This window comes from Diabrotica virgifera, chromosome 7, assembly GCF_917563875.1.
Source record: "Diabrotica virgifera virgifera chromosome 7, PGI_DIABVI_V3a".
NCBI classification, from domain to species: Eukaryota; Metazoa; Arthropoda; class Insecta; order Coleoptera; family Chrysomelidae; genus Diabrotica; species Diabrotica virgifera.
This window is the reverse complement of record NC_065449.1, coordinates 13,725,585-13,740,264: the sequence shown is the minus strand read 5'-3', so window position 1 is coordinate 13,740,264 and position 14,680 is coordinate 13,725,585. Positions and strand designations below refer to the sequence as shown.

The 14,680-nt window shown below is 33.9% G+C and overlaps 2 protein-coding genes across 2 annotated transcripts; one reads left to right on the top strand and one right to left on the bottom strand.

Annotated features, from left to right (window-relative positions):
- Window positions 1-3,809: 3,809 nt before the first annotated feature.
- Window positions 3,810-10,948, bottom strand: LOC126888041 (52 kDa repressor of the inhibitor of the protein kinase-like). Its single transcript, XM_050656051.1, has 3 exons — window positions 10,940-10,948; window positions 4,143-5,008; window positions 3,810-4,043 (listed from the first exon to the last, which is right to left on the bottom strand). The coding sequence occupies exons 1-3, from the start codon at window positions 10,946-10,948 to the stop codon at window positions 3,866-3,868; spliced, it is 1,053 nt and encodes a 350-aa protein (XP_050512008.1). The 3' UTR covers window positions 3,810-3,865.
- Window positions 10,949-12,667: 1,719 nt separating this feature from the next.
- LOC126888036 (uncharacterized) lies at window positions 12,668-14,602 on the top strand. Its single transcript, XM_050656047.1, has one exon. The coding sequence runs from the start codon at window positions 12,668-12,670 to the stop codon at window positions 14,600-14,602; it is 1,935 nt and encodes a 644-aa protein (XP_050512004.1).
- The last annotated feature ends 78 nt before the right edge of the window (window positions 14,603-14,680 follow it).

The window sequence follows — 14,680 nt, the reverse complement described above, 5'->3', positions numbered from 1 at the left end:
ATAACTTCGTTTTTCAATACCATTTATACCAGCGGACAACTATCTAATGGTTGGTCTAATTCACTGTTTATACCTCTACCTAAGAAGAGAACAGCAAAAACCTGTGCTGATTATAGAACCATCAGTTTGTTAAACCATTTATTGAAAATTTTTCTGTAGGTAATACATGGTCGTATCTACAATAAATGCGTGGAATACCTGGATGACACAAAAACCGTAACGGGTTTTCAACGAGAGAGGCACTGTTTGGAAAAAACGTACTTGCTCAAACATGTCGAGATATATCTGTAGACATATACTGTTGTTTTATTGACTTCCAAAAGGCATTTGATCGTGTTAAGATACTAAAAAAATCCGAACAGAATGTATAATTAGACAGGGTAATATTATCTCTCCGAAATTGTTTACAGCTGTACTCATGTTAAAGGTTAAAGTGAATGGAACGAGAGGATAATATGATAAATAATATAAATCGAAAGGATCTGAGCCACCTAAGATTTGCTGATGACATCGTTTTACTCTCTGATAGAGTTGATAGAACTACAAAATTGCTGGAAACGGAGAGGAAGAAAAAAGGAAAAAAAGAAACAGTATTTTTATTATTTACTGTATAAAACCTACTTTTTCTACTTTATTAGCTTTCTCTTGGGTATAAAGGGCAATAACTGTGATTATTTCATTCATAGGAGATTCTGACCAATAGAAAGCTACAGAAATAAAAATTAAACTGATTATTTTTTAATGATTTTAACTTCCAATCGTATAGTAAGATATTTGATCACGTGTTTAATCCTATCCAATCAGATTAAAATTATACTGAGAATTATCTACTGTAGAAAATTCCCGATAGAATTTTTTTTTACCAATTTCCTAGTTTTGACAACTGTCACATTTAAGAAAATATCCATAATATACGTATTAAAAAATAATCTTACGAATATCACACGACAGTAAGAATAAATAAGAAAATAATGCTTCATTTTCTACTCAAATTTGTTGGGCAATATTGCCCAAATTTATTGCAAATAAATTGGGCAATAGCCACTCGAGCCCTGCGGACTCTCGTGTCTATTGCCAGACAACAAATTTTCGAAAAACTGTCGCATTATTTTCAATTTATTCTCACTCTCTTGTGATATTATACCAGATAATTTTTGATAATGTCCCGTCGTCAAGTATATTACGTCAGATGCCCTTGGTTGCTACGAAAAAATACATTCAGTGACATTAATGACAATTAATGTTTTAAAAATTATAAAAGTGATGACTTTGAACCGTCAAATATTTATAACAACTGTGTGTTTAATTGTACTAATTTGTACTTACATAAATAAATTACAATAAAATTTTGGTTTTGAACAGTTTTATTCATGAAATAATCGCAACAAATTGCACTCGATCTCTAAAATTAATATCGAATTTTTGCCCTCATGACACTTTGACATAATTTCACTCCCCTTCGGGTCGTGAAATTAAAACTGTCAAAGTGTCACTCGGGAAAAATTCAATAATTTTAGAGCTCTTGTGCAGTTACTACTGATAATATGGCCTTTATTAAATTTGATTTTCTTACCCCTTTGATTCCTTTTTTTTTTTTTCATGGAATATGTTAAATTTTTCTGTCATTTTGTTGTTACACAGTTTTTTCTTTAAAATACTAATTTTTATTTTGTCTCTAGATTTACCTTTACATTATTGTCTTTCCTTTATAAACAATTCTCGAGTATCTATAGGTGTAAATAGAAAAAAAAAGTGAACGTAGACCATGAAAAAATAGAATCCAAAAAAACCCGATATAAGTCTGATAAAAATTAATCTTAAAATGAAAGAATAAAAGAAATTAATGAAAAATACAATATGTACAATTATTTGTTACAACTATACAATCCTATAATCGTAAGAAGCATTATGATGACATTGCAATCTTACAAACTAAATGAATAAGAAGTTCATAAACGATAGAATCGAAAAAAAAATTTGATCTGGCCTACTTCCAAAATTCAAAATTCCCCTGCGGCAAAAACGGTAGCACTTTTAAAAATTCGTGGTCGGCGTCGGAGTCACCACAAACATTTTATTGATACCATAAATAGGGCATTGAACACTAAAATCAGAGACTGCATACCCAATGCCATAAAATCTCAGTTTATTGACTTTTATGACAGAAACTGGGTACTACCAGTTTTTAAAATTCATATTGCTGGAATATTGTATCGGCCATAAAGTGGAAAGTTGTCCGTTTGATATTTGCCGGTAATATTATCATAATGCTATCCTTGCGGTATTCTTGGGAATGGGGTTTTGGGTTTTTATGACGAAGATAGTTGGCCCACCACAAAATTGGGTTAGGTAGAAATTTTTGTTGTAATTTATGCAAGGGTAAAGGCTGATTCACATTATAGCTCAGGTCACGGTTCGCTCACGCTCAGCTCAAGGTTCGGTCAACTATTCTTACACGCATCTTAATCATGCTGTCCGCACTAAACACGACGGTCAAGTTCCGGCCCTTTTTTTTGACTGCGTGGTTTCTCCGAGAGAATATTTTGATCGTGGCTTGAGCTGACCGTGAGCGGAGCGTGACCTGAGCTATTATGTGAATCAGCCTTAAGTAACCAGAGATTTAAGGCTTTCTCCGCTTAAAACAAGGATGTTTAAGAATAGTTTTACTTTTACTACTCTTTTTCAGTGGGTACAATATTTTTCGAAATTCTTACAGTCTAAAACATAAAACAACACCTCTAAAAATTTTCGAGAACCCAATAAAGCCAAACACTCACAGTGTTTCCTATTCTGTGGTACTGCGGTGTCGTTCGAAAAAATCGTCGATGATATCAAGCTCATAGAACCGATCACCAAGCCTCGGATACCGGACAAAAAACTCCTCACACCATAATTATAGATTCGACAGGGGAAATTATCATAAAAAAAGTTCTGATAGGTTAGTATACTTACGTAAATAAATGGACTAGGTATTTAATGACGTCAGACTAGGAGAACAACGGAAATAAGGTGACTGCGAAGGGCCAGAAATACCAAAGGTAGAAGTACTACTCGTACATCCTATAAAGTTGGCAAAGAACAGCTGAACAGCAAAGAAGTTGTAGCCTTGATAACATTCTAGCGGATATGATAAAACTATTAATTTAACGAAGAAATCGTTAAAATATAGGTTAAATTTTTCAATCATGTGTACTCAACTAAAGAAATCCTAGAGGACTGGTTTGGGTCAATTTAGGACTTTACCAAAAAAACAACGACCAAAACACTGTAAGGATTATAGGCTTATGAATTTATATGTCTTATGAGTCACACTTTGAAGTTATTCCTACGTATCATCCACAGTAGAACGAGATTTGGATTTAGAGATGGATTGGAAACTAGAGAACTTTTTGCACTGAATATTTTGCTAGGGAGATGTCGAGATAACATTAAGATGTGTGTGCCGTTTTTATTGATTATGAAAAGGCATTTGATACAGTACGTACATCATGACAATTTAATTAAAATATTAACAGATGAGTTGCGACGTCAGTATCATTGAAAAATTATCTTGGCGTTACAGCGACTATTCGTATTATTGGGAAGTCGACAGAAGAGTGTAAAATTCTAAAGGGAGTAAGACAGGGTTGTGTGCTGTCCCCAGTGTTGTTCAATTTAAATGCAGATAGAATCTTTAAACGTGCTTTGTACAACTCGGAATATGGTGTAAAAACTTATGGAAAACAGATAAATATCATAAGATACGCTAATGACCAAGGGCGCCCACAGGATATTTCCTCAGGGGGGACAAAGGGTATTGAAACAAAAAATACAAGAAAAATTGTTTTGCTGTTTAAAACGCAACACGGTTAGTGTCAGTAAAATGTTACTTAAATAATAATTGAATTCTTCTGGTGTCCATCGCAAATAAATCAATTACTTTCTGCATTAAGTTTTCTATATTTTCTTTTATTTTTCTTCTGTGTACAGATAACAGGCATAGCCCACTTAGACGATTGTTCGACATCGTATTCCTTATCCAGGTCTTCACACGTTTGAGAGTGCTCTAAAAAAGTATCGAGGTTGTTATATTGTAATGTAAGTTTTAGAAGAACTGAAACACATGGATAAGAATATAACGTAATAAAATTATAGTTAGTTACCTGAATGATCGCTCGATGGTGCAAGTTGTTGGTGGCAGACAAAGAGCTATTTGGATGGCTTTTGCTACTGACGGCAAAAAGCAGGCATGCTCATGCTCAAGAACCTCTATTAAGTTCATTTTTTCCAAGGCTTTGGCATCTATCTCCGTGTTTTTCCAAAGGTCGAACCACAGAATTGATTGCTCCTTAAAGTTGTCTAACAATTCACAATACGTGCTGTTTATATTGTTAATAGACTTTTCAAAATCTTCCTTAGAAAGATCTTTCATGATTTTAGGGTGCAGATTGAAAATTTCAAATGATGGTTTGTTTCTATCTGAAAACCTATCTTTCAACGATTGAACCAAAGAATCCAAATAAGGCAAGAAAATAGACTTTCTATAGTATTCGTTGATAGTCTGGGTAGAGTGATTTGGTCTGTGAACCTGTCTCGCAGCAACACGAGGACATGTGAGCTCGATTCCAAGCTTGTTTGCTGTTGTTTCAACATTTGCCATAATGTTATCAAACTCTTTTTCTCCATTTTGTCGGTCTGAACTGAATAGCTCAGTAACCTTCTGAATGTGTTTTGATATCTTCAAAATATCTACACTGACACCTTGTAACATTTGCGTAACGATTTCTAACTTGGCAGAGTATTTGGCAATCACATGTAGACATATCACAAATGCTGTATTTGTATCTGCGCAATGAAGCTGGAAAGCTTTCTGCCTTGTGTCACGGTTACCTTCAGTCGATAGAGTCTGAAGTGCTTCAGCGATGCTAACAAACTGCTCACTAAACTTTCGAATTGCTTTATATTTTTCGGTCCATCTGGTTTCACATAGTTTTTGAAGAGTTCCCACTATTGCCCTTCTTTGGCCATTCTGCCGAAAAAATGTTATAACTTCTTTAACTGTGCCAGTTGTATTCCTGATTTGTGGTATGTCATTTAAATCATTGACTACTAAATTTAGCCGATGACTGGCGCAATGAAAATATAGAGCAAATAGAGTAAAAACTTATGGAAAACAGATAAATATCATAAGATACGCTAATGAATGACACAGTTGTTATATTGAGCGAAGATCCAAATGGATTGCAATGTACACGGTGAGATGAGAGCTAGGATTAAAAATTGTTATTAAACAAATTTGAAATTGGAAGAAGCATTTTTTAAAATGAAGGTCAGTTAAAACAAGATTTTTTATTACGAAAAGAAACCATTACAAACTATATTAATACATGACACGGTTGAGAATGGTGAAGGAAATGCAGGCAAGAAAATGGAAAAAGCATGCTACAAATGGAAAATGACAAAATGAGAAGAATTCTGAAACAAATATTTAACGTGTTAAGTTCCGCTAATATCGTCTGCTAAAATGTACGCCATTTCTGTAGAAACATCTAGGTAAAATTAGAAGCCAGATCAAATTTATAAAAAGATATAAATAAAAAAAATTGTTTGTTAAAAGAATTCATCTTCTTTTTAATTGTAAAACCTAACTGCTGTATCAATGTTAAATCTAAGCTAATATAGTTGTACCCATTGAAACTAAACGGTTGAAAAAACATTGCTCCAACAAAGAAAGATAATTATTTATAGTACCTGTATAAAGTACCCACACATTGTACCCACTTTTTTCAAATCCCGTCTAATCCCAAACAAACTAAGTAGTCAACAAACATGTATGAAACCGTCCATTTGATCGGAAGAATAGAGTACTCGAAGATACAACAAATGCACCACAAAGGATGTGTACACGCCAAACGGTTCTCAAAAAGCCCTTTCGGCAGTTCTTATGCCATTGGGATGAGTTTAAGTACCACTAATACAATGCTCCCAAAGCTGAGTTGTCGTTAAACACGAGTAGCTCCTAAAGGGGATTATGTTGCTTGTTTATTAGTATTTGAAAAGTAGCTGTATTGGATTAACCCTTGCCGACTAGATTTCGGTTTGTATAGAATATAGAAGAGAATTTTTTGAAGATACAAAAGGAAAGTTGAATATAAGTCCACTTTTATGATAATATAAGTCCACTTTGATGAAAAATTGAGTTATCCACCGTTGATACAGGAAAATCAGATACAAGAGAAGTTAGAGAAGATAATGAATAAAGAAGAGAAAATGACAGAAATAATAGAAAAATAATGAAACAATTTAAGAAAAACTATGAAGATACTGCAAAACTAGTACCTATTCGGAACTAAAAGAAATAATATAATTCGCGATTGAAACGGAATATAGAGGGCAGGTCGAATTCAGGAAAATGGCCGATATAAATGGTATAAACAAACATTCAATCGGGGAACAGAACAATACCGATTTGATTTAAAATATTTTAATGTACTCATAATGCTAAAATTTACTAAAAATTTCTTAATATTGACCAAATTCCATTCAAATTAACAATTTTCTTGTTTGTTTATACCACTTATAGTAGTTTAAATTTATTCCACCAGAGGTCAGATACTTTGTTTTTCATCGCGAATAGAAAAGAGACACAGAAACCATGACGGAATGAAGAGGTAAACATCGGGAAAAAAAAGAAAGAACAATTGGGGAAAATATACCAATAAGCCAAGCCAAATACAATCAAAATATCTTCTTCTTTGTGTGCCGTGCTTGTTTTCAAGCGTTGGCTATCGTCGTATTAACAAGCTGATGAAATGTTTCTAGGTCGACAGCTACATGAAGCTGCTGATGAAAGAATTCCTCGATCGTTCAACATGTCCATTATCTAATGTTACGCAGCCAGGACAGTTGTTTTCTTTCAACCCAGCGTTTTCCTATCTTGCCCTGAATGGTCAACCTGAATAAGCGACATTTAGGTCCCCTCATTATATGACCAAAGTATTGAACCTTTCTCATTTATATGATGTTGATCAATTCTCGCTCTTTGGGAATGGTCTCTAGCATACGTTCGTTAGGTATATGAGCTGTCCACAGGATTCTAAGCATGCTACGGCATGCTAACACCACAACTCGAACACTTCCAATTTGTTAAGATTCTTTATTTTGGTTGTCCATGTTTCAATCCATAGAACAAAATGGACCAGACGTAGCACTTCAATACTTTAGACAGACTTCTACTTCACAATACAGAACGCCAGCGCTTTTTCGTGCAAGTTCTATTCTGGTCGAAATTTTCTCATCACTTACAACTCTGCAGTCAGTCCAGCTACCCAGATATATAAACTGTTCCACCCTTGCCAGAATTTTGTTATCTAATTTTAGTAACAAAAATATGAAAGATACAAAATACAGAGAGAAAAAAAGTAAACTACGAAGCAGTAAAGAAATAAAGCTAAAACAAATAAGACTAAAAACAGAACAGTGTTAACCGACGACACAAGATATAATGGAAAGAATATTTCGAACAATTTTTGAACGGAGTGCCAGAAAAAGAAACGGAATATGAAAACAACTTAATTGGCGGATCACAGATAAACACTGAAAAAACAGAAGCCGTACAGGAAGAAGAACCAGAGCAAAAATAGAGGAAGCAATAGGAAATGACTGGGAAAACTCCTGAAATCGATCAAGTTCCATAAAATTTAATAAAAAATTTTTGTCCTGGTAAAAGGTATATTAGGTATATCTAATATACGTTTTACCAGGACAAAAATTTTTTATTAAATTTTACTTGGGATTACGTTGCTTGTTTATTAGTATTTGAATTGAAAAGTAGCTGTATTGGATTAAACCTTGCCGGCTAGGTTTCGGGTTGTATAAAAAAAATATTTTGAAGATACAAGAAGAAAGTTAAATGTTTATATAATACGATAAAAAAGGATTGTTGATTGTTGTCTTTTACTTTTGCAAAGGTAGAGTTTTGTGCATAAGTAGATAGGCAAAGCGGTTTCTGGCGCAACCCCTAAATCGCAACCCTTAAATATTAATAAATGCCAAACGGCTTAACGTAGGATGACGTGTGACGTATCGTTGGAAAGGGGATGAAAAAGGGGGTTGAACTCAGTATGTGGCGTGCGCATCGGAATATGCCAAAAGGGCATTACGTCATATCTTCTTTTCTATTGGTCCGATTTTGACGTAAGAGGGCTCGTCGGAACGGGGAGGGGGTAACGAACACATAAAAAAGATGGCGGCAGTGCCAAAACGGCATTACAGCATATCTTCTTTTCTATTGGTCTGATTTTGACGTAAGAGGGCTCGTCGGAACGGGGAGGGGGTAACGAACACATAAAAAAGATGGCGGCAGTGCCAAAAGGGCATTACAGCATATCTTTGTTGCTATTGGTCCGATTATGACGTATGGAGTGTCAAATGAAAGCGGCGGCGACACAGAAGCCAACTGTCAATTCTTCTTCTGTCAACGTTCAATATTAACTGTCAATTCTTCTTCTTTTCCGTATAGTGCCTAACAGAACGTGACATTTGACGTATGACGTGACAAACGAAATAAATAAGAAGAAGAATTGACAGCATCATGACAAACTAAAAGAAGAGGAAGAATTGACAGCAACATGACAAACTGAAAAGAAGAAGTTGACATGACAAACGAAAAGAAGAAGAATTGACAGCAACATGACAACTAACAGAAGAAGTGACAATGGCTTAACAAAATGAAGAAGAATTGACAAACCGGAAAGAAGAAGAAGAATTGACGGCTGCGGAAAAGAAAAAGAGTTGACATGACAAACGAAAAGAAGAAGAAGAATTGACAGCAACATGACAACTAAAAGAAGAAGTGACAATGTCTTAACAAAATGAAGAAGAATTGACAAACCGGAAAGAAGAAGAATTGACGGCTGCGGAAAAGAAGAAGAAGAAGAAGGTGACGTGACAAACGAAAAGAAGAAGTGACGATGGCTCGACCCAAAGTAGAATTAACAAACCGAAAAGAAGAAGAATTGATAGCAACAAGACAAACGAAAAGAAGAAGAAGAAGTAACAATGGCAAAGCACAATGAAGAATTGACAAACCGGAAAACAGAAGAAGAAGTGACACACCGAAAAGAAGAAGAATTGACAGATGGCTTGACACAAAGAAGAAGAAGAAATTAAATACGAGTTTATTATTCATAAAATTCACATCTAATACTAAGTATTAAATAGAATTTCATTAGTCACACAAAACGAATGTGTCAGCGGAAGCAAGGCACATTCCCAATCTCATATTACACCTGTAACATGATATTGCAATAGTAAGAATGTAGGGCAATGACCGCAAAAAAGCAACGATTATATTTTTTGCAACATCGCCAGAAACACCTTGCAAATTTTACACGACTCGTTAAAACGGAAATTAAAACTGCAACTTATATAAATAATATTCACATGTCTAATATTGCATTTTAACCTGATATTGCAAAATAAATAAGAATGTATAATATGGCAATGACCGCAAAAAAAAAAAGCATCAATTATATTTTTTAGTATACGATTTCATTATTATGACACAGCACATTCTACCCGACGCGTTAATAACGGAAATCAAAACCGCAAACTCTAGCAATAATATGCACATGCCGTTTCAAAGAATCCTGCAAGTACATACATGTAAATTTTAATGCGTCATCAGATTAACCTACTATATAAATAGAAATCGGGGGATAGCCAGTTCATTGAGTTTCCGACAGGCATAAAGTACACCAATTGTGTCCGAACCACAGTTTCTGAACGTGTCGCTAGTTAGTTCGCAGTGCAGTGATAAATACTGAATCAAGGTAAGCTATCTTTGTTGTTCATATTAAATATTTTTTCTGTATGTATTTGTTGTGTACTTGTGTTTCATGTCTTAAATATTTTTTAAATAAGTTCTTGTGTTAGTATTATGTACTTGTGGTTCTTTTATCTATGTTTAAAATAATTACGTGCAAAAAAAATTCACGTCTACTGTGCTTTAATAATTGTGGACTATTTCTATTACTCTCTCCCCAATTTTCTTTTGCCGGCCTTCTATATACTTGTGTTTCTTTTATCTATGTATTTTTAAAATACTTACGTGCAAAGAATTTCCCTTCTCCTCTTCTTTAATAATTTGTGGATTACTGTTTTCTATTTCTCTGTGTTCCCAATTTTTTGTCGGTCTTCACAATTCACAATTTCTTATTTTTACACGATCACATTATTTTGTTAATGTAAATTATCGATTTTTTGTTTTTAATGTCTCTGTTTTTGTTACGTACTTCTGTGGATTTTGTTTTCTCTAAACTATTATTTATAGGAAAATAGTAAGATTTGTGCACGTTTTCTAGCAATTGTTTCTTATTGTTTTAGATGGATTTAACAAAAATAAATGCCGTTTCTTTGGTTGCAGACCGTAAACCAATAATTAAATTAAACGAACTACCAATAAACGAGCCACAAAAAGTAATAGACGCCAAGCTGGTGAAAAATAAATTTGGCCAAGTAGTTTTGCTGGAACTGGAGGAGAACGTTGTGTTCCTGCCAAATAGAGTCACAAACGTATATACTCCATTCATCTCTGACTTTGCAACTAAGAAGTATTCCATTATATTTCGAGGACTGATCGATACCGGATACCACCGCCCATCAGCAAAATTTGAGATAATAGACAACTAGCTATTAGAATAAAGGAAAAAGGGTAAGTGATCTTGTTCTTTCTTGTATCTTTTGTGTTTGAGTAGCCATGCAACATAAACAAGTGATCAAACAGTCTGATGATTTGCTTTACATTATTAAAACGCTTCGTAAAATAATGTTTGACAAATTCACTGATAGGGACCGTAAAGTGTGGACAAGACGTGTAAATAGTCAAATTTGGAGATGCAATAAAGTTATTAAAAACAATAAGCTACCCATTGGAACAGTTAGAAAATTGCAAACTAACATAGGTCATTTTAAGCATTTTAGACAAATTATTTTAAATTTCAATAATAAACATGTTGGGATGGGGTTTAGTTCAAAATTACGCAATAGAGTTAAATGGGAAAATGTTATGTCGTGTTTTGCCAGTCGAATTAAAACCGGTGTAATAGTAAATTTAACTCATAAGGACATTGGCCAATTTTTAGAGGATGCTTATACTGTTTTTAGCAACAAAATTAAAATTATTTTGAAAACACATAGAATACTTAAAGTCAATACTGCATTTTGCGGGGAGTTCATTAAAAAATCAAGTGATAGTGAAAGTGTAGATTTAAAATATTTTAATACGAAAAATGCTATTATAGATACATCGACCGATTTACATCTTTGGTTTCGTGAAAATGTTAAAGATAAAATTTATACAAAGCTGTCCGAATTTGCAGAAAAAGATTCAGGAGCCGCGCTGTCTAAAGTAATTTCATTAGAGGTTAATATTAATAGAGTGGACATAGGAAACGGTTCGTCCTTCATTGACTTGCCAAAAGAGATTAGTAATAAAAAGGCTTGTATCAATGTTCGTAATTTTGATCAAGCATGCTTTTATTGGTCAATAGTTAGTGCTTTGTATCCTGCTAACAAAGATGCTCAAAGAGTATCCAAATATCCACATTATTCTACTATTTTTCAAACGGACAAATTAGAAAGCCCAATGCCATTAAATCAAATTTCAAAATTCGAAAAACTAAACGCCATATCAGTCAATGTTTTCGTATTAGAATTAAATATAGTTAAGGACAAACAATTTTACGAAGTAGTACCTGCCAGACTGACACCAACAAAGTTGGAAAAGCATGTTAATTTGCTTCTTGTGCAAGATAAATATTTTCCAAAATTAAATGATTACGATGCTCCTCCAGAAGATGACGATCAGACGGAAATACGTTTTCATTATTGTTGGATTAAAGATTTGGGAAAATTAGTACAGTCACAAGTGAATAAGAGCAAAAGTAAAAAATATATTTGCGATCGTTGTTTAAACCACTTTAGCAGTGAAATCAAACTAGCAGAGCATGAAGAAATGTGTTCGGATATGAATAAATGCAAAATGACTGTTCCTAAATATGATCATGTGGGTTTTCGCAATTTTACGTACAAACAAACAACTCCGTTTATAGTTTATGCCGATTTTGAATGCCAATTACATAATTTTACGGATTCCAATGTCAAATTGAGTAAAACAGCAAAATATCAGAAACATGTACCTTTTAGTGCAGGTTATTATTTTAAATGTGCTTACGATGACAGTTTATCTTATTTTAAGAGCTATAGAGGTGAAAATTGCATGGAGTGGTTTGCAAAAGAAATGGCTGAAATTTCCAAATTTGTAAATTCCAAGTTGAAAACAATTATACCTATAGCCGAAAAGACTAATACAAATGGAGCGACTGTTTGTCATATTTGTGAGAAACGCTTTTTGGCTACAGATACAATTGTAGTAGATCACAACCATTTTACCGGAGAGGTACGTGGATTTGCACACCAAGCATGTAATTTGAACTTTAAAAAATTATTTGTTGTTCCCGTGGTTTTTCACAATTTTAGTGGTTACGATTCGCATTTTATGATTATTGATTTATGCAAACATGGGCACTTGAGTCTACTTCCAATTAATAAAGAAAAATATATTTCATTTACATTACACTCTGACGAACATCAAATTAAATTACGATTTATTGATTCACTAAGATTTATGGGAGCTTCACTCGACGAATTAGCATCAATTTTAGACACATCGGAAAAGAAGATTTTAAAACGAGAATTTAGTAATTTAGATGATGATACATTCAATTTGTTAACTTGTAAAGGAGTATTTTGTTACGATTATATCGATAGCGTGGAAAAATTAGATGAAACTTCTTTACCCAACATTAGGCATTTTTATAATAAGCTAAATAATGAATATATTAGTGAAGAGAAGTATGCTCATGCGCAGAATGTTTGGAATAAATTTAATTGTAAAAATTTGGGTGAATACAGCGATTTGTATTTGAAAACAGATATTCTGCTGCTGGCTGATGTGTTTGAGCAGTTTCGACAAAAATGTCGAGACACGTATAAACTAGATCCTGCTTGGTATTATACCATGCCAGGATACACGTGGGATTGTATGCTGAGATACACAAAATGTAAATTAGAATTGCTAAAAGATGTGGATATGATTTTGTTCATGGAAAAAGCCATAAGAGGCGGAATATCTGTTTGCAGCAACAGGTATTCGGAGGCCAACAACAAATACATGTCGACGTATGACCCCACACAACCCTCTAAATACATCATGTATTTAGACGTGAATAATCTGTATGGCTGGGCCATGAGTGAGGCTTTACCAATAGGAGGATTCAAATGGATTGAAGATGGTACCAAATTTGGTGTTGCATCAAAATCCACTAATCTTCCCGAAGGTCATATTGATATTATGTCAATACCAAATGATGCGAAAGAGGGCTATTTTTTCCAAGTTGACTTGGAGTATCCACGCGAATTGCATGATAAACACAAAGATTTTCCATTTGCTGCCGAACACCGCATTCCGCCCGGTTCAAAATTGCCAAAGTTAATACCAACCTTATATCACAAAACAAAATATATTATTCATTATAGAAATCTTAAACAGGCATTAGAGAACGGTTTAATTTTAACAAAGATACACAGAGTGTTGAAATTTAAACAATCTGCGTGGCTGCGACCATATATTGAGTTAAATACCAACTTACGAACAGCAGCCACAAGTAGCTTCGAAAAAAATCTCTTTAAATTAATGAATAATGCTGTGTTCGGTAAGACAATGGAGAACATAAGACGTCATCGTATCGTAAAATTATGTAAAAAATGGCATGGAAGGTACGGAGCTAAAAATTTGATTGCAAGTAGTCGATTTCATAGTCGAACGATCTTTCATGAGAATTTGGTGGCTATCGAACTGAAAAAATCAGAAGTATGCTTTAATAAACCCCTGTATATAGGCGCAGCAATCCTTGATATATCCAAATTATGTATGTACGATTTTCATTATAACTTTATGCTTCCAACGATGGGAGAAGAAAACTGTTCATTGTTGTACATGGACACAGACAGCTTTATTTATGAACTGCAATGTTCAGATGCATATAGAGAGGTTTTAAAAGCATATCCAAGCAAATTCGATACCTCCGACTACGCCGAAAATAACCCATATGACATAGAACGATTAAATAAAAAAATCCCTGGATTAATGAAGGATGAGGCAAATGGGAAAATAATTACACATTTTATTGGGCTAAGATCAAAAATGTACACATTTAAAATGCAAATAACAGACGTGGAGAGGGAAAAAGAAAGACAACGCCTGGAACGAAAACAACTAAACAAAGAGAGAATTGAAAGCGACGTAAGCAATTTGGGAATAACCAAAAAGGCAAAAGGAGTGAAATATAATGTCGTTCGAAATAAAATTACGTACGAAGACTATGAAAAATGTCTTAAAGAATTCAAAATTCAAAACGCAAGCCAAAGATGTATTCGGTCATATCAACATTCAGTATTTAGCATCGAACAATCCAAAACGGCTCTAAGTCCTTATGACGACAAGCGGTACTTAATACCAAAATCATTTAATACGCTTCCGTGGGGGCATTATAATACATAAAACGGCAGTGTCATCACTAAACATTTATTTGTTGTTGTTGTTGCAGAAATACAGCAAAAGAAAAGATGGTAACAACAT

Coding starts and splice junctions, on each gene's coding strand:
- LOC126888036 (XM_050656047.1), top strand. CDS start 12,668: ATGGGAGCTTCACTCGACGAATTAGCATCAATTTTAGACACATCGGAA.
- LOC126888041 (XM_050656051.1), bottom strand. Junction 4,044..4,142: donor ACCATCGAGCGATCATTCAG/GTAACTAACTAT, acceptor ACTTTTTTAGAG/CACTCTCAAACGTGTGAAGA.